General features: G+C 41.7%; 1 protein-coding gene across 1 annotated transcript in view; it reads left to right on the top strand.

Moving 5' to 3' along the window:
• The first annotated feature begins 243 nt into the window (after positions 1-243).
• The window catches only part of LOC133577014 (uncharacterized), a 30061-nt gene continuing 7413 nt past the window's right edge, over positions 244-22891 (top strand). Inside the window, exons 1-6 of the mRNA XM_061930491.1 lie at positions 244-573; positions 645-2220; positions 2630-2658; positions 4619-4747; positions 17324-17390; positions 17508-17615. Coding sequence (XP_061786475.1) covers positions 479-573; positions 645-2220; positions 2630-2658; positions 4619-4747; positions 17324-17390; positions 17508-17615 — 2004 coding nt within the window. The 5' untranslated portion in view covers positions 244-478. The remainder of the gene's footprint in view (positions 574-644; positions 2221-2629; positions 2659-4618; positions 4748-17323; positions 17391-17507; positions 17616-22891) is intronic.

The raw sequence follows: 22891 nt of genomic DNA, 5'->3' as shown, positions 1-22891 counted from the left end.
GAGCCAAACAATGGTCTTACTTTTAGCGCCTCGACATGTTGGTAAAAGCTAGTTACATCACTCCTCTTATTGAACTTTAATATTGATTACTTTTCCAAATGTCCAAGTTCAATCATCTCTTTCGATTGAGCACCCTTTTTCAGCCAATCCAATGAGCTCCCAGTTGTTACGTCAGCCATGATGTCCAACCAAGCCACCATGCATGTAAGAATTCCTCCATTCCATCCCTCTGTGGCCAGATGATGAAGATGACAAAGCTATCAGGAGTTGGTAGACAGAGACTAGAGAGTTTGTGTCAGCTCGGTCAACACTACTGACTGGTCAGAAGTAAACCGGTCGTTGCCTCGCAGAGATAACAGTCACCTGTAGGAAACTGGAGCATAAGAGCAGCGTAAAGACGGATCACCATCAGTGGCCTCTGTACAGTTGCCTCCAACAAGAAGGCATCCATACTCTACCTCCAGGGAAGAGACAGGTCATGGAGAAGTATTTTAGGCCTGTTCACAGCCCCTCTGGCCAAGGTGAGTTGAAATTGCAGAAGCACCACCATCCCGAAGACCAGGAGTTGCACAGGTAGGATAGTCGGATGTACAGTACAATTTAAAGTTGATGATGTATGTTGAAAATGAGTGTTTGTGTCGCAGGTTTACACTCTTCGAGGACTCTGATGTCAATCATGAAGAAAACCACCACCTCCATGGAAATGATCACTACCTCTACAACAACCCTCACCATCATCCAATGCACCAAACTCCTCACAACGAAGAGGATGAGATACTTTACAACCACGGCACTCCTGTAACTCTCTCCAGAGCTTCATCATCTTCCCTTTCCTCATCCTCCTCCTCTTTCTCCTCATCGTCCTGGTATACAGAGGCAAGCGCCAACAATGCCTTCTCTCTGCGCCACGCTGAACGTCCGCAGCATTCTCTGTCCTGCTCCAACATCCCAGACGTCCGCAGGGTTTTCCGGGAAGACGACAGCAGCGAGCCGGTTGTCTTTGCCACCGTCAATCATGGCAGCCGCAGCAGTGTTGGTTGTCACACTCATGGCAGCTCACAACAGAATACCAACGCTGTTCATTCAGCTCTTGACCGAGGTCATAGCAGAAGCGAGGAGGGCCTTCTGGAGGGTTTTGAAGGACGTGATGGCAGAAAACCATCCAAGGCACCGAGCAGCGGGCAACTGTACAAGACGTCGAGTTTGACTCGGAGCCTGGCTTTCACTGATAAAGACCTTCTCCTAGGAGATTCCAGAGGCCCAAAGAGAGCGGTATCATCCAGTCAGCTTCCCAGCAAAGGAATCCTCAAGAACAAGGAGCCTCATGCTGACATACGAAAAGCTAAATCGATGGAGGTGATATCCCCAAGAGTTCCCACACGACAAGCGCCTAGTGGACAGAAGGGGACAGGCATTGATCCATCTGAGATAGAGCGAGTGAAGGAAAATGTACTTCAAGGAAAGTTGCAATTTTCTGCTTTCCTGGATGAGATAACTAAGCAAGTGATAAGTCCATCGTATCTCACCATGATGGGTGTGAACAATAACAAAACAAGTAACAAGCCTTGCACACTCGACCCAGTTAAGCCTCAACTCCCACCAAAGAAGAACAGGAAGAGCCTTGTCGAGAAGAGGGAAGAGTATCCCAAACACAACAAGAGGCAGGAGAAAGGTGCTAGTAGCGGCTCTGGAAAACACTCGGACTGCTCTAATCCTGACAAACTGATCTCATATGCAGCCTGCAGCCACCAGGTTAGCCCCCCACCCCATCAATATCGCTTCTCCCCAAGTCACAATACTAACCAGGGAAAATCCCGCAAAGACAAGAGGATGTCACCCCTTGGGGGTTTCGTATCTGAGAACAGACTTGGCAGGTTAGGTGTACCCCACCTAACTGATGGAATCAGCTCCAGCCCGGAACCAAGTCAGCCCAAACAGCGGCACCACCACAGCAAGCAGCAAACCACCGCCTTCCATAGTCCACTTACCCAGCACTTCCCTCAACCTCACCAGGGGCATCCTAGTGCCAGCCAACCAGGGCACAGCACCTCGCCACCATCCTCAGCACCGCGTGCAAGACCGGGCCTCGGATCAGAGTCTTCATCTTGTAAGTCAGACTCGTCCAGAACCCGAGACACAGCCTCCAGAGCTACCAGTCCCAGCTCGGAGCACAGCGGGCGGCATCATTCAGAGTTTTCGGTGACCTCAAAGCAATACAGAGTGAGTTCACTTCAATGCTTTCTTTGTATGCTAAAAATATTCTACCATTTGTTCGCTATGCAGATGTAGGAACATTCTGACTACAGCGCTTAGGCCCCCAAGAACAAATCATTAGTAAAGACTAAAATGCCACAATCAATAATAATTCTACCATCATGTCCCCTTTATTGATGCAACGACCCGTCCTGGAGTCATATTGACTTTCAACATGTGAAAACAAACGTTCATGACTACCAGTTTGTTCAATCATTGGTATCTTCAATTGATGCAACTCTACAACCCAACTTTCAGTTTCTGTTCATCAATAATGGATTTGGTGCAAGGTTGTTTGAGGAATGCCTCATTTCTGCAAGCTTGTATTGTTTTGTCATCACAGTAGAAAATCACCTGTCCTGTCTCCTTCCTGCAGGACCGACTGTGTGACTCTGAGCAGCTTCAGTAAGTAAATAAAAGAACAACAATATCATTATAAAGGCTTTAAGACATTTATACCCAACAAAAAATGTCTAAGCAAGATTAAATATCTGTATAATATTTATTTTTTTAATAATCAATTTGCTTATCGAAAGCACTGCATTACTTTTCGGTTGATAAATCTACTTCACTTTCTGCCCAAAAAAAGGAAAGCGCAGGGAACAAAATATAAATACATCTCAATAAGCACATTGAGACTAAATATACACAAAGATTTTGACTGAATTGTACACCTCATAATTAATTCAGAGTACAAACCCCGTTTCCATATGAGTTGGGAAATTGTGTTAGATGTAAATATAAACGGAATACAATGATTTGCAAATAATTTTCAACCCATATTCAATTGAATGCACTACAAAGACAACATATTATCAAACTGATAAACATTTTTTTTGTGCAAATAATCATTAACTTTAGAAATTGATGCCAGCAACTTGTGACAAAGAAGTTGGGAAAGGTGGCAATAAATACTGATAAAGTTGAGGAATGCTCATCAAACACTTCCCACAGTTGAACAGGCAAATTGGGAACAGGTGGGTGCCATGATTGGGTATAAAAGTAGATTCCATGAAATGCTCAGTCATTCACAAACAAGGATGGGGCGAGGGTCACTACTTTGTCAACAAATGTGAGCAAATTGTTGAACAGTTTAAGAAAAACCTTTCTCAACCAGCTATTGCAAGGAATTTAGGGATTTCACCATCTACGGTCCGTAATATCATCAAAGGGTTCAGAGAATCTGGAGAAATCACTGCACGTAAGCAGCTAAGCCCGTGACTTTGGATCCCTCAGGCTGTACTGCATCAACAAGCGACATCAGTGTGTAAAGGATATCACCACATGGGCTCAGGAACACTTCAGAAACCCACTGTCAGTAACTACAGTTGGTCGCTACATCTGTAAGTGCAAGTTAAAACTCTCCTATGCAAGGCGAAAACCGTTTATCAACAACACCCAGAAACGCCGTCGGCTTCGCTGGGCCTGAGCTCATCTAAGATGGACTGATACAAAGTGGAAAAGTGTTCTGTGGTCTGACGAGTCCACATTTCAAATTGTTTTTGGAAACTGTGGGCGTCGTGTCCTCCGGACCAAAGAGGAAAAGAACCATCCGGATTGTTATAGGCGCAAAGTTGAAAAGCCAGCATCTGTGATGGTATGGGGGTGTATTAGTGCCCAAGACATGGGTAACTTACACATCTGTGAAGGCGCCATTAATGCTGAAAGGTACATACAGGTTTTGGAGCAACATATGTTGCCATCCAAGCAACGTTACCATGGACGCCCCTGCTTATTTCAGCAAGACAATGCCAAGCCACGTGTTACATCAACGTGGCTTCATAGTAAAAGAGTGCGGGTACTAGACTGGCCTGCCTGTAGTCCAGACCTGTCTCCCATTGAAAATGTGTGGCGCATTATGACGCCTAAAATACCACAACAGAGACCCCCGGACTGTTGAACAACTTAAGCTGTACATCAAGCAAGAATGGGAAAGAATTATACCTGAGAAGCTTAAAAAAATGTGTCTCCTCAGTTCCCAAACGTTTACTGAGTGTTGTTAAAAGGAAAGGCCATGTAACACAGTGGTGAACATGCCCTTTCCCAACTACTTTGGCATGTGTTGCAGCCATGAAATTCTAAGTTAATTATTAATTGCAAAAAAAAAAAAAGGTTTATGAGTTTGAACATCAAATATGTTGTCTTTGTAGTGCATTCAATTGAATATGGGTTGAAAATTATTTGCATATCATTGTATTCCGTTTATATTTGTAACACAATTTCCCAACTCATATGGAAACAGGGTTTGTATAACATAACATAATATCAACATAGAAAGAGTAAATATATGTTGTTTGCCAAAAATAAGTATTTCTGATTATTTAATTTTGCTTGGACATTAGTAATATGTCTAACATGTGTTCAGGGTGCTCCGAGAGGAAAATAGTGACCTTCACCAGAACTTGCTGCAGACTGTGGTCTGCATCGAGAGCCTGGAGTCGGAGCTGCAGAGGACCAGGGACGAACTGAGCAACGTCAACGAAAAATACAAAAGGTTTGAAATAATAAACTGGAAACAATTAATTTGTTTGTTTGCGATGAAACCGAAGAGTAACATATTTGAAATGGAAGAGAATACATATTATAGAATATATACAGTGGTCATCATGTCATGATTGAGTTTCCAATCATTTCAACAACTCTTATTTTTTTGTGATAGAGTGATTGGAGCACATACTTGTTGGTCACAAAAAACATTAATGAAGTTTGCTTCTTTTATGAATTTATTATGGGTCTACTGAAAATGTGAGTATAAAATAGATAAATACAGCAATGTTAATATTTGCTTACATGTCAGTTGGCAAGTTTCACTGCAATAAGGCGCTTTTGGTAGCCATCCACAAGCTTCTGCTTGAATTTTTGACCACAAAATTGCTGCAGTTCAGCTAAGTGTTGTTTTTCTGACTTGTTTCTTCAGCATTGTCCACACCTTTAAGTCAGGACTTTGGGAAAGCCATTCTAAAACCTTCATTCTAGCCTGATTTAGCCATTAAATCCTCCATTCCTACCGTCAAGCATGGTGGTGGTAGTATTATACTCTGGGCCTGTCTTGCTGCCAGTGGAACTGCTGCTTTACAGAGAGTAAATGGGACACTGAAAAAGGAGGATTACATCCAATAGTATATAGTCAACAGTTGCTAAGTCCACCCGTGCCTCTGCAAATATATTTTTATTGATGGCAGCCATGTTTTTCAGCCAATGTTGCTGACATTTCTTAGACAAGTGCTTGTCAGTGTCTTAAAGGTGTGCACCAAGTTTTGACTCAACACCTTAAAGCAGGGGTGGGCAATTCATTTTTACCGGGGGCCGCATAAGCAACCCGAGCACTGCTGGAGGGCCACACTGACAATATTTCAATTAAATTTTGCTCAATATTATTTTTGATATACCGTAAGATTAATAATAATAATAAAAATAATAATAATAATAATAAAAATAATAATAATAATAATAATTATAATAATAATAATTAATAATAATAATAATAATTTCATTCAACTTAACTTAACTTTATACAAAAGCAGATTGCTTTTGATTGTTTTATTTTTAAAGGGGAACATTATCACCAGACCTATGTAAGCGTCAATATATACCTCGATGTTGCAGAAAAAAGACCATATATTTTTTTAACCGATTTCCGAACTCTAAATGGGTGAATTTTGGTGAATTAAACGCAACACAACGTGACGTCACATCGGGAAGCAATCCGCCATTTTCTCAAACACCGAGTCGAATCAGCTCTGTTATTTTCCGTTTTTTTGACTGTTTTCCGTACCTTGGAGACATCATGCCTCGTCGGTGTGTTGTCGGAGGGTGTAACAACACGAACAGGGACGGATTCAAGTTGCACCAGTGGCCCAAAGATGCGAAAGTGGCAAGAAATTGGACGTTTGTTCCGCACACTTTACCGACGAAAGCTATGCTACGACAGAGATGGCAAGAATGTGTGGATATCCTGCGACACTCAAAGCAGATGCATTTCCAACGATAAAGTCAAAGAAATCTGCCGCCAGACCCCCATTGAATCTGCCGGAGTGTGTGAGCAATTCAGGGACAAAGGACCTCGGTAGCACGGCAAGCAATGGCGGCAGTTTGTTCCCGCAGACGAGCGAGCTAAACCCCCTGGATGTCTTGGCTCACACCGTCCCTTATGCCACCGAAGATGATCAAGAGAAGAATATCGACCCTAGCTTCCCTGGCCTGCTGACATCAACTCCAAAACTGGACAGATCAGCTTTCAGGAAAAGAGCGCGGATGAGGGTATGTCTACAGAATATATTAATTGATGAAAATTGGGCTGTCTGCACTCTCAAAGTGCACGTTGTTGCCAAATGTATTTCATATGCTGTAAACCTAGTTCATAGTTGTTAGTTTCCTTTAATGCCAAACAAACACATACCAATCGTTGGTTAGAAGGCAATCGCCGAATTCGTCCTCGCTTTCTCCCGTGTCGCTGGCTGTCGGTTTCGCTCGCATACGGTTCAAACCGATATGGCTCAATAGCTTCAGTTTCTTCTTCAATTTCGTTTTCGCTACCTGCCTCCACACTACAACCATCCGTTTCAATACATGCGTAATCTGTTGAATCGCTTAAGCCGCTGAAATTCGAGTCTGAATCCGAGCTAATGTCGCTATAGCTTGCTGTTCTATGCGCCATGTTTGTTTGTGTTGGCATCACTATGTGACGTCACAGGAAAATGGACGGGTGTTTATAACGATGGTTAAAATCAGGCACTTTGAAGCTTTTTTTAGGGATATTGCGTGATGGGTAAAATTTGGAAAAAAAACTTCGAAAAATAAAATAAGCCACTGGGAACTGATTTTTAATGGTTTTAGTCCTTCTGAAATTGTGATAATATTCCCTTTTAACACTGTCCTACACAAACTTCCTGATGTATAATACAATGCAAAAATGTCCAATTCTGCACAGGGTTCATTTCTGTCACTTTATCCTGCATTATCCAACATTTTTCCCCGTCAGATTTGGACAACCATTAAAAATAGTTTTTAATCATATTTATTTTATATTGTTTTTTATATTGGTTTTATTTGTAAATATTTTTTGTTTTTATTCAGTCATTGGTGGAGCTAAGGATAATATTTGAATATTGTTTTTAATATTGTTGTGCAGCACTTTGGAAACATTTTGTTGTTTAAATGTGCTATATAAATAAAGTGGATTGGATTGGATTGTCACACCTGCCAGCTTGTCCCTTTTCAGTCCTCACATGTCCAAACACGCATTTACCTATGTGAACAAGTGGTTGTCTCTTTAATTCACTGCATGGCTGCCAGCTCCTTCTTGATTTGAAAGTCTGCAGTTATCCCACGTGAGAAGATGAGCAGCTGGGCGGTGTCACGTGCATCGCAGCTCTCATCCAAAGCCAGCGAAAAACAGTCAAAGTCTCTAGGCATATCAGCGCAACAGAGTCGAAATAAGCACTCCTTAATAAACTCTCCGTCAGAAAACGCCCTACTTTTTTTGGCGATTTTGTGAGAAATGACGAAACTTGTCCTGACAGCTGCATCTCTGGGGGTGTGAAATTTGGCAAAAAGTCCTTGTTTCTCTTTTTAGCGTCTCATCAATTGTCGCTGTGCACTTTCACTCACAGGTTACACACGGACATACGCCCATAAATAACACTTTTCAAAATAAAAGCAGCACAGTTGTATTGCACGCACGACATAGATGTTTTTTAAACTTTATTTTGTAATTTGTGATTGCCGCTGTTCACATTCACCCACAATCACACACGCGGAAGTAATACAAATAACGCTTTTCAAAACAAAAGCAGCACCGTTGTATTGCACACTCGACATAGACACTTTTTTAAATTTATTTTGTAATTTATGATTGGCCTCACGCGGGCCGGATGTGGCCCGCCGGCCGCAGAATGCCCAGGTCTTCCTTAAAGTGACAGTGGGTGTTTTATACAACACATTGATCTATAGGGTGTGAGGAATTAAAGTCAATTTGACCTTTGAATCCAACTCTGGCATTTTATTAAGAGTGCTGCCATGGAGTGTTTGTGGGAAGAGACACAGCACAGTGGGGTGCCACTTTTGACTAAATGTCATCCTTTTGTTTGCATTGCAGTCCAGGAGTGTCAAGAGTCATGGTGTATCCTACTTATCCACAACAGATGGCTTATAAAACACACTTTTGCAATTAATTAAGCCTCCAGTAATGAAATACAACCGCTTGTGTGTGCCTCTGGTGGCCTCACTGTGACCTTACCTTGTACGTAAAGACCTTACAATTATATGTCTGTTCATCATGGATCACATGGGATATCATGATTGACTGTGCAGATTGTGCACACATATTGATTGACAGTGCAGATTGTGCACACATATTGATTGACAGTGTAGATTGTGCACACATATTGATTGCATGGAGAGCCAGAGCAGCTCATATCCTGTGCTGATTAATCTGCTAACGTTGCATAAGTCATTGATCCATGGAACAAACACTGGATGACTTACTGCTGCTACTACTACATGCTTCATGTTCATGCTTCATATTCATGATTCATGTTCATGCTTCATGTTCATGCTTCATGCTTCATGTTCATGCTTCATGTCCATGCTTCATGTTCATGCTTCATGATTCATGTTCATGTTTCATGTTCATGCTTCATGCTTCATGTTCATGCTTCATGTTCATGCTTCATGCTTCATGTTCATGCTTCATGTCCATGCTTCATGATTCATGCTTCATGATTCATGTTCATGTTTCATGTTCATACTTCATGCTTCATGTTCATGCTTCATGTTCATGATTCATGTTCATGCTTTATGTTCATGTTCATGCTTCATGTTCATGCTTCATGCTTCATGTTCATCCTTCATGTTCATGTTCATGCTTTATGTTCATGTTCATGTTTCATGTTCATGCTTCATGTTCATGCTTCAAGTTCATGCTTCATGTTCATGTTCATGTTCATGTTCATGCTTCAAGTTCATGCTTCATGTTCATCCTTCATGTTCATGTTCATGCTTCATGTTCATGCTTCATGCTTCATATTCATGCTTCATGCTTTATGTTCATGTTCATGCTTCATGTTCATGCTTCATGTTCATGTTCATGTTCATGTTCATGCTTCATGTTCATGTTCATGCTTCATGTTCATGTTTCATGCTTCATGGCCATCCTTCATGTTCATGTTCATGCTTTATGTTCATGTTCATGCTTCATGTTCATGTTCATGTTAATGCGTCAAATTCAAGCTTCATGTTCATCCTTCATGTTCATGTTCATGCTTCATGTTCATGCTTCATGTTTCATATTCATGCTTCATGCTTTATGTTCATGCTTCATGTTCATGCTTCATGTTCATGTTCATGCTTCATGTTCATGCTTCATGTTCATTCTTCATGTTCATGCTTCATATTCATGCTTCATGTTCATGCTTCATGTTCATGTTCATGCTTCATATTCATGTTCATGCTTCAGGTTCATGCTTCATGTTCATGTTCATGCTTCATGTTCATGCTTTATGTTCATGTTCATGCTTCATGTTCATGCTTTATGTTCATGTTCATGCTTCATGTTCATGCTTCATGTTCATGCTTCATGTTCATGCTTCATGTTCATGTTCATGCTTCATGTTCATGCTTCATGTTCATGCTTTATGTTCATGTTCATGCTTCATGTTCATGTTCATGCTTCAGGTTCATGCTTCATGTTCATGTTCATGCTTCATGTTCATGCTTCATGTTCATGATTCATGTTCATGCTTCATGTTCATGCTTCATGTTTCATGTTCATGCTTCATGTTCATGCTTCATGTTCATGTTCATGCTTCATCTTCATGTTCATGTTCATGTTCATGCTCATGTTCATGCTTCATGTTCATGCTTCATGCTTCATGTTCATGTTCATGCTTCATATTCATGCTTCATATTCATGCTTCATGCTTTATGTTCATGTTCATGCTTCATGCTTTATGTTCATGTTCATGCTTCATGTTCATGCTTCATGTTCATGCTTCATGTTCATCCTTCATGTTCATGTTCATGCTTTATGTTCATGTTTCATGTTCATGCTTCATGTTCATGTTCATGCTTCATGTTCATGCTTCATGCTTCATGTTCATGTTCATGCTTCAAGTTCATGCTTCATGTTCATCCTTCATGTTCATGTTCATGCTTCATGTTCATGCTTCATGCTTCATATTCATGCTTCATGCTTTATGTTCATGTTCATGCTTCATGTTCATGCTTCATGTTCATGCTTCATGTTCATGTTCATGTTCATGCTTCATGTTCATGCTTCATGTTCATGATTCATGTTCATGCTTTATGTTCATGTTCATGTTCATGCTTCATGTTCATGTTCATGTTCATGTTCATGTTCATGCTTCATGTTCATGCTTCATGTTCATGCTTCATGTTCATGCTTCATGTTCATGTTCATGCTTCATGTTCATCCTTCATGTTCATGTTCATGCTTCATGTTCATGCTTCATATTCATGCTTTATGTTCATGTTCATGCTTCATGTTCATGCTTCATGTTCATGTTCATGTTCATGCTTCATGTTCATGCTTCATGTTCATGTTCATGCTTCATATTCATGCTTCATGTTCATGCTTCATGTTCATGCTTCATGTTCATGTTCATGCTTCATGTTCATGTTCATGCTTCAGGTTCATGCTTCATGTTCATGTTTATGCTTCATGTTCATCCTTCATGTTCATGTTCATGTTCATGTTCATGCTTTATGTTTATGTTCATGCTTCATGTTCATGCTTCATGTTCATGTTCATGTTCATGCTTCATATTCATGCTTCATGTTCATGCTTCATGTTCATGCTTCATGTTCATGTTCATGTTCATGTTCATGTTCATGCTTCATGTTCATGCTTCATATTCATGCTTCATGTTCATGCTTCATGTTCATGCTTCATGTTCATGTTCATGCTTCATGTTCATGTTCATGTTCATGCTTCAGGTTCATGCTTCATGTTCATGTTCATGCTTCATGTTCATGTTCATCCTTCATATTCATGTTCATGTTCATGCTTTATGTTCATGTTCATGCTTCAAGTTCATGCTTCATGTTCATGCTTCATGTTCATGCTTTATGTTCATGTTCATGCTTCATGTTCATCCTTCATGTTCATGTTCATGCTTCATGTTCATGTTCATGCTTCATGTTCATGATTCATGTTCATGCTTTATGTTCAAGTTCATGCTTCATGTTCATGCTTCATGTTCATGTTCATGCTTCATGTTCATGTTCATGCTTCATGTTCATCCTTCATGTTCATGTTTGTGTTCATGCTTTATGTTCATGTTCATGCTTCATGTTCATGCTTCATGTTCATGCTTCATGTTCATCCTTCATGTTCATGTTCATGCTTCATGTTCATGTTCATGCTTCATTTTCATGTTCATGTTAATGTTCATGTTAATGTTCATGCTTTATGTTCATGTTCATGCTTCATGTTCATGCTTCATGTTCATGTTCATGCTTCATGTTCATGTTCCTCATCAGCAGATGTTTTCTCCTGTCACATGGAGAACATTTCAACCATTTATGTGACTGACAGTAACAACCGTGTTTGTGTACTATTTATGTGACTGACAGTAAAAAGTGTGTTTGTGTACTATTTATGTGAGTGACAGTAAGAAGTGTGTTTGTGTACTATTTATGTGACTGACAGTAAAAAGTGTGTTTGTGTACTATTTATATGAGTGACAGTAAAAAGTGTGTTTGTGTACTATTTAGGTGAGTGACAGTAAGAAGTGTTTGTGTACTATTCATGTGACTGACAGTAACAACTGTGTTTGTATACTATTTAGGTGACTGACAGTAACAACCGTGTTTGTGTACTATTTAGGTAAGTGACAATAAAAACTGTGTTTGTATACTATTTAGGTGACTGACAGTAACAACCGTGTTTGTGTACTATATACAGTATGTGACTGACAGTAACAATTGTGTTTGTGTACTATTTAGGTGACTGACAGTAACAACCGTGTTTGTGTACTATTTAGGTGACTGACAGTAACAACCGTGTTTGTGTACTATTTATGTGAGTGACAGTAAGAAGTGTGTTTGTGTACTATTTAGGGGACTGACAGTAACAACTATGTTTGTGTACTATTTATGTGAGTGACAGTAACAACCGTGTTTGTGTACTATTTAGGTGAGTGACAGTAAGAAGTGTGTTTGTGTACTATTTATGTGACTGACAGTAACAACCGTGTTTGTGTACTATTTAGGTGAGTGACAGTCACAACCATGTTTGTGTACTATTTATGTGACTGACAGTAACAACCATGTTTGTGTACTATTTAGGTGAGTGACAGTAACAACCATGTTTGTGTACTATTTAGGTGACAGAGAGAAAGAACTGTGTTTGTGTACTATTTATATGAGTGACAGTAAGAAGTGTGTTTGTGTACTTTTGAGGTGAGTAACAGTACGCAGTGTGTTTGTGTACTATTTATGTGAGTGACAGTAACAACTGTGTTTGTGTACTATTTATGTGAGTGACAGTAACAACTGTGTTTGTGTACTATTTAGGTGAGTGACAGTAAGAAGTGTGTTTGTGTACTATTTAGGTGACTGACAGTAACAACCGTGTTTGTGTACCATACACAGTATGTGACTGACAGTAACAATTGTGTTTGTGTACTATTTAGGTGACTGACAGTAACAACTGTGTTTGTGTACTATTTATGTGACTGACAGTAACAACTGTATTTGTGTATTATTTAGGTGACTGACAGTAACAACTGTGTTTGTGTACTATATAGGTGACTGACAGTAACAACCATGTTTGTGTACTATTTATGTGACTGACAGTAACAACCATGTTTGTGTATTATTTAGGTGACTGACAGTAACAACTGTGTTTGTGTACTATTTAGGTGGCTGACAGTAACAACCGTGTTTGTGTACTATTTATGTGAGTGACAGTAAGAAGTGTGTTTGTGTACTATTTATGTGAGTGACAGTAAGAAGTGTGTTTGTGTACTATTTAGGTGAGTGACAGTAAGAAGTGTGTTTGTGTACTATTTAGGTGAGTGACAATAAGAAGTGTGTTTGTGTACTATTTAGGTGACTGACAGTAACAACTATGTTTGTGTACTATTTAGGTGACTGACAGTAACAACCGTGTTTGTGTACTATTTGTGTGAGTGACAGTAACAACTGTATTTGTGTACTATTTATGTGACTGACAGTAACAACCGTGTTTGTGTACTATTTAGGTGACTGACAGTAAGAAGTGTGTTTGTGTACTATTTATGTGAGTGACAGTAAAAAGTGTGTTTGTGTACTATTTAGGTGAGTGACAGTAAGAAGTGTGTTTGTGTACTATTTAGGTGAGTGACAATAAGAAGTGTGTTTGTGTACTATTTAGGTGACTGACAGTAACAACTATGTTTGTGTACTATTTAGGTGACTGACAGTAACAACCGTGTTTGTGTACTATTTGTGTGAGTGACAGTAACAACTGTATTTGTGTACTATTTATGTGACTGACAGTAACAACCGTGTTTGTGTACTATTTATGTGAGTGACAGTAAGAAGTGTGTTTGTGTACTATTTATGTGAGTGACAGTAAGAAGTGTGTTTGTGTACTATTTAGGTTACTGACATTAAGAAGTGGGTTTGTATACTATTTAGGTGACTGACAGTAACAACCGTGTTTGTGTACTATTTAGGTGAGTGACAGTAAAAAGTGTGTTTGTGTACTATTTATGTGACAGACAGTAAGAACTGTCTTTGTGTACTATTTAGGTGAGTGACAGTAACAACCATGTTTGTGTACTATTTAGGTGACAGACAGAAAGAACTGTGTTTGTGTACTATTTATGTGAGTGACAGTAAGAAGTGTGTTTGTGTACTTTTGAGGTGAGTGACAGTAAGAAGTGTGTTTGTGTACTATTTATGTGAGTGACAGTAACAACTGTGTTTGTGTACTATTTATGTGAGTGACGGTAACAACTGTGTTTGTGTACTATTTAGGTGAGTGACAGTAAGAAGTGTGTTTGTGTACTATTTAGGTGACTGACAGTAACAACCGTGTTTGTGTACCATATACAGTATGTGACTGACAGTAACAATTGTGTTCGTGTACTATTTAGGTGACTGACAGTAACAACCGTGTTTGTGTACTATTTAGGTGAGTGACAGTAACAACCGTGTTTGTGTACTATTTAGGTGACTGACAGTAAGAAGTGTGTTTGTGTACTATTTATGTGAGTGACAGTAAGAAGTGTGTTTGTGTACTATTTAGGTGAGTGACAGTAAGAAGCGTGTTTGTGTACTATTTAGGTGACTGACATTAAGAAGTGGGTTTGTATACTATTTAGGTGACTGACGGTAACAACCGTGTTTGTGTACTATTTAGGTGAGTGACAGTAAAAAGTGTGTTTGTGTACTATTTATGTGACAGACAGTAAGAACTGTCTTTGTGTACTATTTAGGTGAGTGACAGTAACAACCATGTTTGTGTACTATTTAGGTGACAGACAGAAAGAACTGTGTTTGTGTACTATTTATGTGAGTGACAGTAAGAAGTGTGTTTGTGTACTTTTGAGGTGAGTGACAGTAAGAAGTGTGTTTGTGTACTATTTATGTGAGTGACAGTAACAACTGTGTTTGTGTACTATTTATGTGAGTGACAGTAACAACTGTGTTTGTGTACTATTTAGGTGAGTGACAGTAAGAAGTGTGTTTGTGTACTATTTAGGTGACTGACAGTAACAACCGTGTTTGTGTACCATATACAGTATGTGACTGACAGTAACAATTGTGTTCGTGTACTATTTAGGTGACTGACAGTAACAACCGTGTTTGTGTACTATTTAGGTGAGTGACAGTAACAACCGTGTTTGTGTACTATTTAGGTGAGTGACAGTAAGAAGCGTGTTTGTGTACTATTTAGGTGACTGACATTAAGAAGTGGGTTTGTATACTATCTAGGTGACTGACAGTAACAACCGTGTTTGTGTACTATTTAGGTGAGTGACAGTAAAAAGTGTGTTTGTGTACTATTTATGTGACAGACAGTAAGAACTGTCTTTGTGTACTATTTAGGTGAGTGACAGTAACAATTGTGTTCGTGTACTATTTAGGTGACTGACAGTAACAACCGTGTTTGTGTACTATTTAGGTGAGTGACAGTAACAACCGTGTTTGTGTACTATTTAGGTGAGTGACAGTAAGAAGCGTGTTTGTGTACTATTTAGGTGACTGACATTAAGAAGTGGGTTTGTATACTATTTAGGTGACTGACAGTAACAACCGTGTTTGTGTACTATTTAGGTGAGTGACAGTAAAAAGTGTGTTTGTGTACTATTTATGTGACAGACAGTAAGAACTGTCTTTGTGTACTATTTAGGTGAGTGACAGTAACAATTGTGTTCGTGTACTATTTAGGTGACTGACAGTAACAACCGTGTTTGTGTACTATTTAGGTGAGTGACAGTAACAACCGTGTTTGTGTACTATTTAGGTGAGTGACAGTAAGAAGCGTGTTTGTGTACTATTTAGGTGACTGACATTAAGAAGTGGGTTTGTATACTATTTAGGTGACTGACAGTAACAACCGTGTTTGTGTACTATTTAGGTGAGTGACAGTAAAAAGTGTGTTTGTGTACTATTTATGTGACAGACAGTAAGAACTGTCTTTGTGTACTATTTAGGTGAGTGACAGTAACAATCATGTTTGTGTACTATTTAGGTGACAGACAGAAAGAACTGTGTTTGTGTACTATTCATGTGAGTGACAGTAAGAAGTGTGTTTGTGTACTTTTGAGGTGAGTGACAGTAAGAAGTGTGTTTGTGTACTATTTATGTGAGTGACAGTAACAACTGTGTTTGTGTACTATTTATGTGAGTGACAGTAACAACTGTGTTTGTGTACTATTTAGGTGAGTGACAGTAACAACCGTGTTTGTGTACTATTTAGGTGACTGACAGTAACAACCGTGTTTGTGTACCATATACAGTATGTGAGTGACAGTAAGAAGTGTGTTCGTGTACTATTTAGGTGACTGACAGTAACAACCGTGTTTGTGTACTATTTAGGTGAGTGACAGTAACAACCGTGTTTGTGTACTATTTAGGTGACTGACAGTAAGAACTGTGTTTGTGTACTATTTATGTGACTGACAGTAAGAAGTGTGTTTGTGTACTATTTATGTGACTGACAGTAACAACCGTGTTTGTGTACTATTTAGGTGACTGACAGTAACAACCGTGTTTGTGTACTATTTAGGTGACTGACAGTAACAACTATGTTTGTGTACTATTTATGTGAGTGACAGTAACAACTGTGTTTGTGTACTATTTAGGTGAGTGACAGTAAGAAGTGTTTGTGTACTATTTAGGTGACTGACAGTAACAACCGTGTTTGTGTACTATTTAGGTGAGTGACAGTAACAACCGTGTTTGTGTACTATTTAGGTGACTGACAGTAAGAACTGTGTTTGTGTACTATTTATGTGACTGACAGTAAGAAGTGTGTTTGTGTACTATTTATGTGACTGACAGTAACAACCGTGTTTGTGTACTATTTAGGTGACTGACAGTAACAACCGTGTTTGTGTACTATTTAGGTGACTGACAGTAACAACTATGTTTGTGTACTATTTATGTGAGTGACAGTAACAACTGTGTTTGTGTACTATTTAGGTGAGTGACAGTAAGAAGTGTTTGTGTACTATTTAGGTGACTGACAGTAACAACCGTGTTTGTGTACTATTTAGGTGACTGACAGTAACAACCGTGTTTGTGTACTATTTATGTGACTGACAGTAAGAAGTGTGTTTGTGTACTATTTAGGTGAGTGACAGTAACAACTATGTTTGTGTACTATTTATGTGAGTGACAGTAACAACTGTGTTTGTGTACTATTTAGGTGAGTGACAGTAAGAAGTGTTTGTGTACTATTTAGGTGACTGACAGTAACAACCGTGTTTGTGTACTATTTATGTGAGTGACAGTAACAACCGTGTTTGTGTACTATTTATGTGAGTGACAGTAAGAAGTGTGTTTGTGTACGGAGAGAAGACTAGAATAAAGATGGATGACTTGTGTCTTGCAGCCTGCTGGACTCCCACTCAGGAAGCAGGGCAACCAACAACCTGCTGGGGGACAACTTGCACATTGCGGTGAGAGAACTTGCAAGGCAAGAATAAGACCAAAGGGCTCTTCCGTTGCCTGGCAATCAACTGCTTTGTCAGCCAAGCCCAGCTGCTGCCTTGTCAACGTCTCCTGTCTCTCTGCAGTCGGAGAGTGCGAGCAGTGACAGGAAGTACCTCCTCAGTCGAGTGTCCGACCTGACCTCGGAGCTGGGGGACGCTCACAGGACCATCGCGTCTCTGCAGAACATCAATGTGAGCACGCTGCCCCCTGCTGGGCGTCCGTCCTGGTCAAAAGTGTACATAAGAACATCATGTCATGGCTGTCTTGACTTTACAATCATTTCTACAACTCTTATTGTTTTGTGATAGAGTGATTGGAGCACATACTTGTTGGTCACAAAAAACATTCATGAAGTTTGCTTCTTTTATGAATTTATTATGGGTCTACTGAAAATGTGAGGGTCAAAAGTATACATACAGCAATGTTCATACAAACCCCGTTTCCATATGAGTTGGGAAATTGTGTTAGATGTAAATATAAACGGAATACAATGATTTGCAAATCATTTTCAACCCATATTCAATTGGATGCACTACAAAGACAACATATTTGATGTTCAAACTCATAAACTTTATTTTTTTTTTTGCAAATAATAATTAACTTAGAATTTCATGGCTGCAACATGTGCCAAAGTGGTTGGGAAAGGGCATGTTCACCACTGCGTTACATGGCCTTTCCTTTTAACAACACTCAGTAAACGTTTGGGAACTGAGGAGACACATTTTTTAAGCTTCTCAGGTGGAATTCTTTCCCATTCTTGCTTGATGTACAGCTTAAGTTGTTCAACAGTCCGGGGGTCTCCGTTGTGGTATTTTAGGCTTCATAATGCGCCACACATTTTCAATGGGAGACAGGTCTGGACTACAGGCAGGCCAGTGTAGTACCCGCACTCTATTACTATGAAGCCAAGTTCGATGTAACAAGTGGCTTGGCATTGTCTTGCTGAAATAAGCAGGGGCGTCCATGGTAACGTTGCTTGGATGGCAACATATGTTGCTCCAAAACCTGTATGTACCTTTCAGCATTAATGGCGCCTTCATAGAAGTTACCCATGTCTTGGGCACTAATACACCCCCATACCATCACAGATGCTGGCTTTTCAACTTTGCGCCTATAACAATCCGGATGGTTCTTTTCCTCTTTGGTCCAGAGTACATGACGTCCACAGTTTCCAAAAAAAAAATTGGAAATGTGGACTCGTCAGACCACAGAACCCTTTTCCACTTTGTATCAGTCCATCTTAGATGAGCTCAGGCCAAGCGAAGCCGATGGCGTTTCTGGGTGTTGTTGATAAACGGTTTTCGCCTTGCATAGGAGAGTTTTAACTTGCACTTACAGATGTAGCGACCAACTGTAGTTACTGACAGTGGGTTTCTGAAGTGTTCCTGAGCCCATGTGGTGATATCCTTTACACACTGATGTCGCTTGTTGATGCAGTACAGCCTGAGGGATCATAGGTCATGGGCTTAGCTGCTTACGTGCAGTGATTTCTCCAGATTGTCTGAACCTTTTGATGATATTACGGACCATAGATGGTGAAATCCCTAAATTCCTTGCAATAGCTGGTTGAGAAAGGTTTTTCTTAAACTGTTCAACAATTTGCTCACGCATTTGTTGACAAAGTGGTGACCCTCGCCCCATCCTTGTTTGTGAATGACTGAGCATTTCATGGAATCTACTTTTATACCCAATCATGGCACCCACCTGTTCCCAATTTGCCTGTTCACCTGTGGGATGTTCCAAATAAGTGTTTGATGAGCATTCCTCAACTTTATCAGTATTTCTTGCCACCTTTCCCAACTTCTTTGTCACGTGTTGCTGGCATCAAATTCTAAAGTATTTGCAAAAAAAATCAGTTTGAACATCAAATATGTTGTCTTTGTAGCATATTCAACTGATTATGGGTTGAAAAGGATTTGCAAATCATTGTATTCCGTTTATATTTACATCTAACACAATTTCCCAACTCATATGGAAACGGGGTTTGTACATGTTGTTGTGCATTGTTAAATGTTAAAGTGTCAAATCTGATCAAAAGACTAGAGGATTGTAACATTCATGAACAAACAGAACCTACTGACTGCCTCATTACCATCGGATCGTAGTTGTGAGTCGTTCAGCCGGGGTGGGCAGGGATGTGGTTCTGACCGCAGCCGGGACTGCTGCGTGAAGCAACTGCAGCTTTCATGTCTCCAAAACACCCAAAAAGTTGCTAGATTCGTCGCTATTCGCTTTTGAGAAAAAAAAAACGTCGCTAAGAGGAGTTGTAAAGTCACCAAGTTTAGTGAGAAAGTCACCAAGTTGGCAACTTTGTCCTCAGCGTAGCTTAAGACCTACTTCCTCTTTCGACCTACTTCCTGTTCCTGTCGACAGAGCTAAGCCTTCTGGGTAATGTAGTATACAAACCGTTACTTCCTCGATGACATGCATTTAACCTTAGGAACATATTCTTATTTGCAATGCCGACCTAGCAAGGAGGCAGCGTTTCCATGTCAGAGATGTTGAAGCGTGATGATAATCTCTCATCAGAACACGCTACAGATCGCACTTAACTGATCACAAATGTGCTGAAACATAAATTCCCGTTTAAGATTGACAAACACTTTTGAAACATCCAATGAGAATGTGAGGAATTATTTGGTGGTGTTTCTTGTTATATTTATAATGAATGATGACTATTGTTATTTATAATGAAATAAAACAGGCAGCACGGTGGATCAGGGGTTAGTGCATGTGCCTCACAATACAAAGGTCCTGAGTAGTCCTGAGTTCAATCCCGGGCTCGGGATCTTTCTGTGTGGAGTTTGCATGTTCTCCCCGGGACTGCGTGGGTTCTACTCCGGCTTCCTCCCACCTCCAAAGACATACACCTGGGGATAGGCCCCTCCCACCTCCAAATACATACACCTAGGGATAGGCCCCGCCCACCTCCAAAGACATACACCTGGGGATAGACCCCTCCCACCTCCAAATATATACACCTGGGGATAGGCCCCGCCCACCTCCAAAGACATACACCTGGGGATAGGCCCCGCCCACCTCCAAAGACATGCACCTAGGGATAGGCCCCGCCCACTTCTAAATACATACACCTGGGGATAGGCCCCGCCCATTTCCAAATACATACACCTGGGGATAGGCCCCTGCCACCTCCAAAGACATACACCTGGGGATAGGCCCCACCCACCTCCAAAGACATACACCTGGGGATAGGCCCCGCCCACCTCCAAAGACAAGCACCTGGGGATAGGCCCCGCCCACCTCCAAAGACATACACCTGGGGATAGGCCCCGCCTACCTACAAAGACAAGCACCTGGGGATAGGCCCCGCCCACCTCCAAAGACGTACACCTGGGGATAGGCCCCGCCCACCTCCAAAGACATGCACCTAGGGATAGGCCCCGCCCACTTCTAAATACATACACCTGGGGATAGGCCCCGCCCATTTCCAAATACATACACCTGGGGATAGGCCTTTTCCACCTCCAAAGACATACACCTGGGGATAGGCCCCACCCACCTCCAAAGACATACACCTGGGGATAGGCCCCGCCCACCTCCAAAGACAAGCACCTGGGGATAGGCCCCTCCCACCTCCAAAAACATGCACCTGGAGATAGGCCCCACCCACCTCCAAAGACATGCACCTGGGGATAGGCCCCTCCCATCTCCAAAGACATACACCTGGGGTTAGGCCCCTCCCACCTCCAAAGATATGCACCTGGGGATAGGCCCCTCCTACCTCCAAAGACATACACCTGGGGATAGGCCCCTCCCACCTCCAAAGACACGCACCTGGGGATAGGCCCCTCCCACCTGCAAAGACATGCACCTGGGGATGGGCCCCTCCCACCTCCAAAGACATACACCTGGGGGTAGGCCCCTCCCACCTCCAAAGTATTGCACCTGGGGATAGGCCCCTCCTACCTCCAAAGACATACACCTGGGGATAGGCTCCTCCCACCTCCAAAGACATGCACCTGGGGATAGGCCCCTCCCACCTGCAAAGACATGCACCTGGGGATAGGCCCCTCCCACCTCCAAAGACATACACCTGGGGGTAGGACCCTCCCACCTCCAAAGACATACACCTGGGGATAGGCCCCTCCCACCTCCAAAGACATACACCTGGGGATAAGCCCCTCCCACCTCCAAAGACATACACCTGGGGATAGGCCCCGCCCACCTCCAAAGACATGCACCTGGGGATAGGCCCCACCCACCTCCAAAGACATGCACCTGGGGATAGGCCCCGCCCACTTCCAAATACATACACCTGGGGATAGGCCCCTCCCACCCCCAAAGACATGCACCTGGGTATAGGCCCCGCCCACCTCCAAAGACATATACCTGGGGATAGGCCCCGCCCACCAACAAAGAAATGCACTTGGGGATAGGCCCCTCCCACCTGCAAAGACATGCACCTGGGGATAGGCCCCTCCCACCTCCAAAGACATGCACCTGGGGATAGGCCCCGCCCACTTCCAAATACATACACCTGGGGATAGGCCCCGCCCACTTCCAAATACATACACCTGGGGATAGGCCCCTCCCACCTCCAAAGACATGCACCTGGGGATAGGCTCCGCCCACCTCCAAAGACATACACCTGGGGATAGGCCCCTCCCACCTCCAAAGACATGCACCTGGGGATAGGCCCCTCCCACCTCCAAAGACATGCACCTGGGGATAGGCCCCGCCCACCTCCAAAGACATGCACCTGGGGATAGGCCCCGCCCACCAACAAAGACATGCACCTGGGGATAGGCCCCGCCCACCTCCAAAGACATGCACCTGGGGATAGGCCCCGCCCACTTCCAAATACATACACCTGGGGATAGGTTGATTGGCAACACTAAATGGGCCCTTGTGTGTGAATGTTGTCTATTTGTGTTGGCCCTGTGATGAGGTGGCGACTTGTCCAGGGTGCACCCCGCCTTCCGCCCGAATGCAGCTGAGGTAGGCTCCAGCACCTCCCGCCACCCCAAAAGAGACAAGCGGTAGAAAATGAATGGCTGGATGAAAGAAAACAGTACAGTCATTTGACAATAACTTTCACTGCCATTGAGTGTGGACTTTAAAGTGCGGTATAAAACGAGTAAAACAGTATTTGTTTGAACAATTTTAGCTTAAAGTTGCAAGGAACACCTACAACTATGAAACCCATCCATCCATCCATTTTCTACCGCTTATTTCCTTCGGGGTCGCGGGGGGCGCTGGAGCCTATCTCAGCTACAATCGGGCGGAAGGCGGGGTACACCCTGGACAAGTCGCCACCTCATCGCAGAACTATGAAACCAACATCATAAAATCACAATTTGTTGTTTTGGGGAAAAAAACAACAACAACAACATCAAAACATCGCAACTTTTGCCACAATTTCCTAAAAAAAGCTGCTGCAAAGTCAGGCATTTTTTCAGGCAGTTTGCTGGGCGCACATTTCTCCCTGCTGGAGTTTGGACCTTCT

Source organism: Nerophis lumbriciformis, linkage group LG36 (assembly GCF_033978685.3).
Source record: "Nerophis lumbriciformis linkage group LG36, RoL_Nlum_v2.1, whole genome shotgun sequence".
NCBI classification, from domain to species: Eukaryota; Metazoa; Chordata; class Actinopteri; order Syngnathiformes; family Syngnathidae; genus Nerophis; species Nerophis lumbriciformis.
This window is presented reverse-complemented; position numbering and strand designations above follow the sequence as displayed.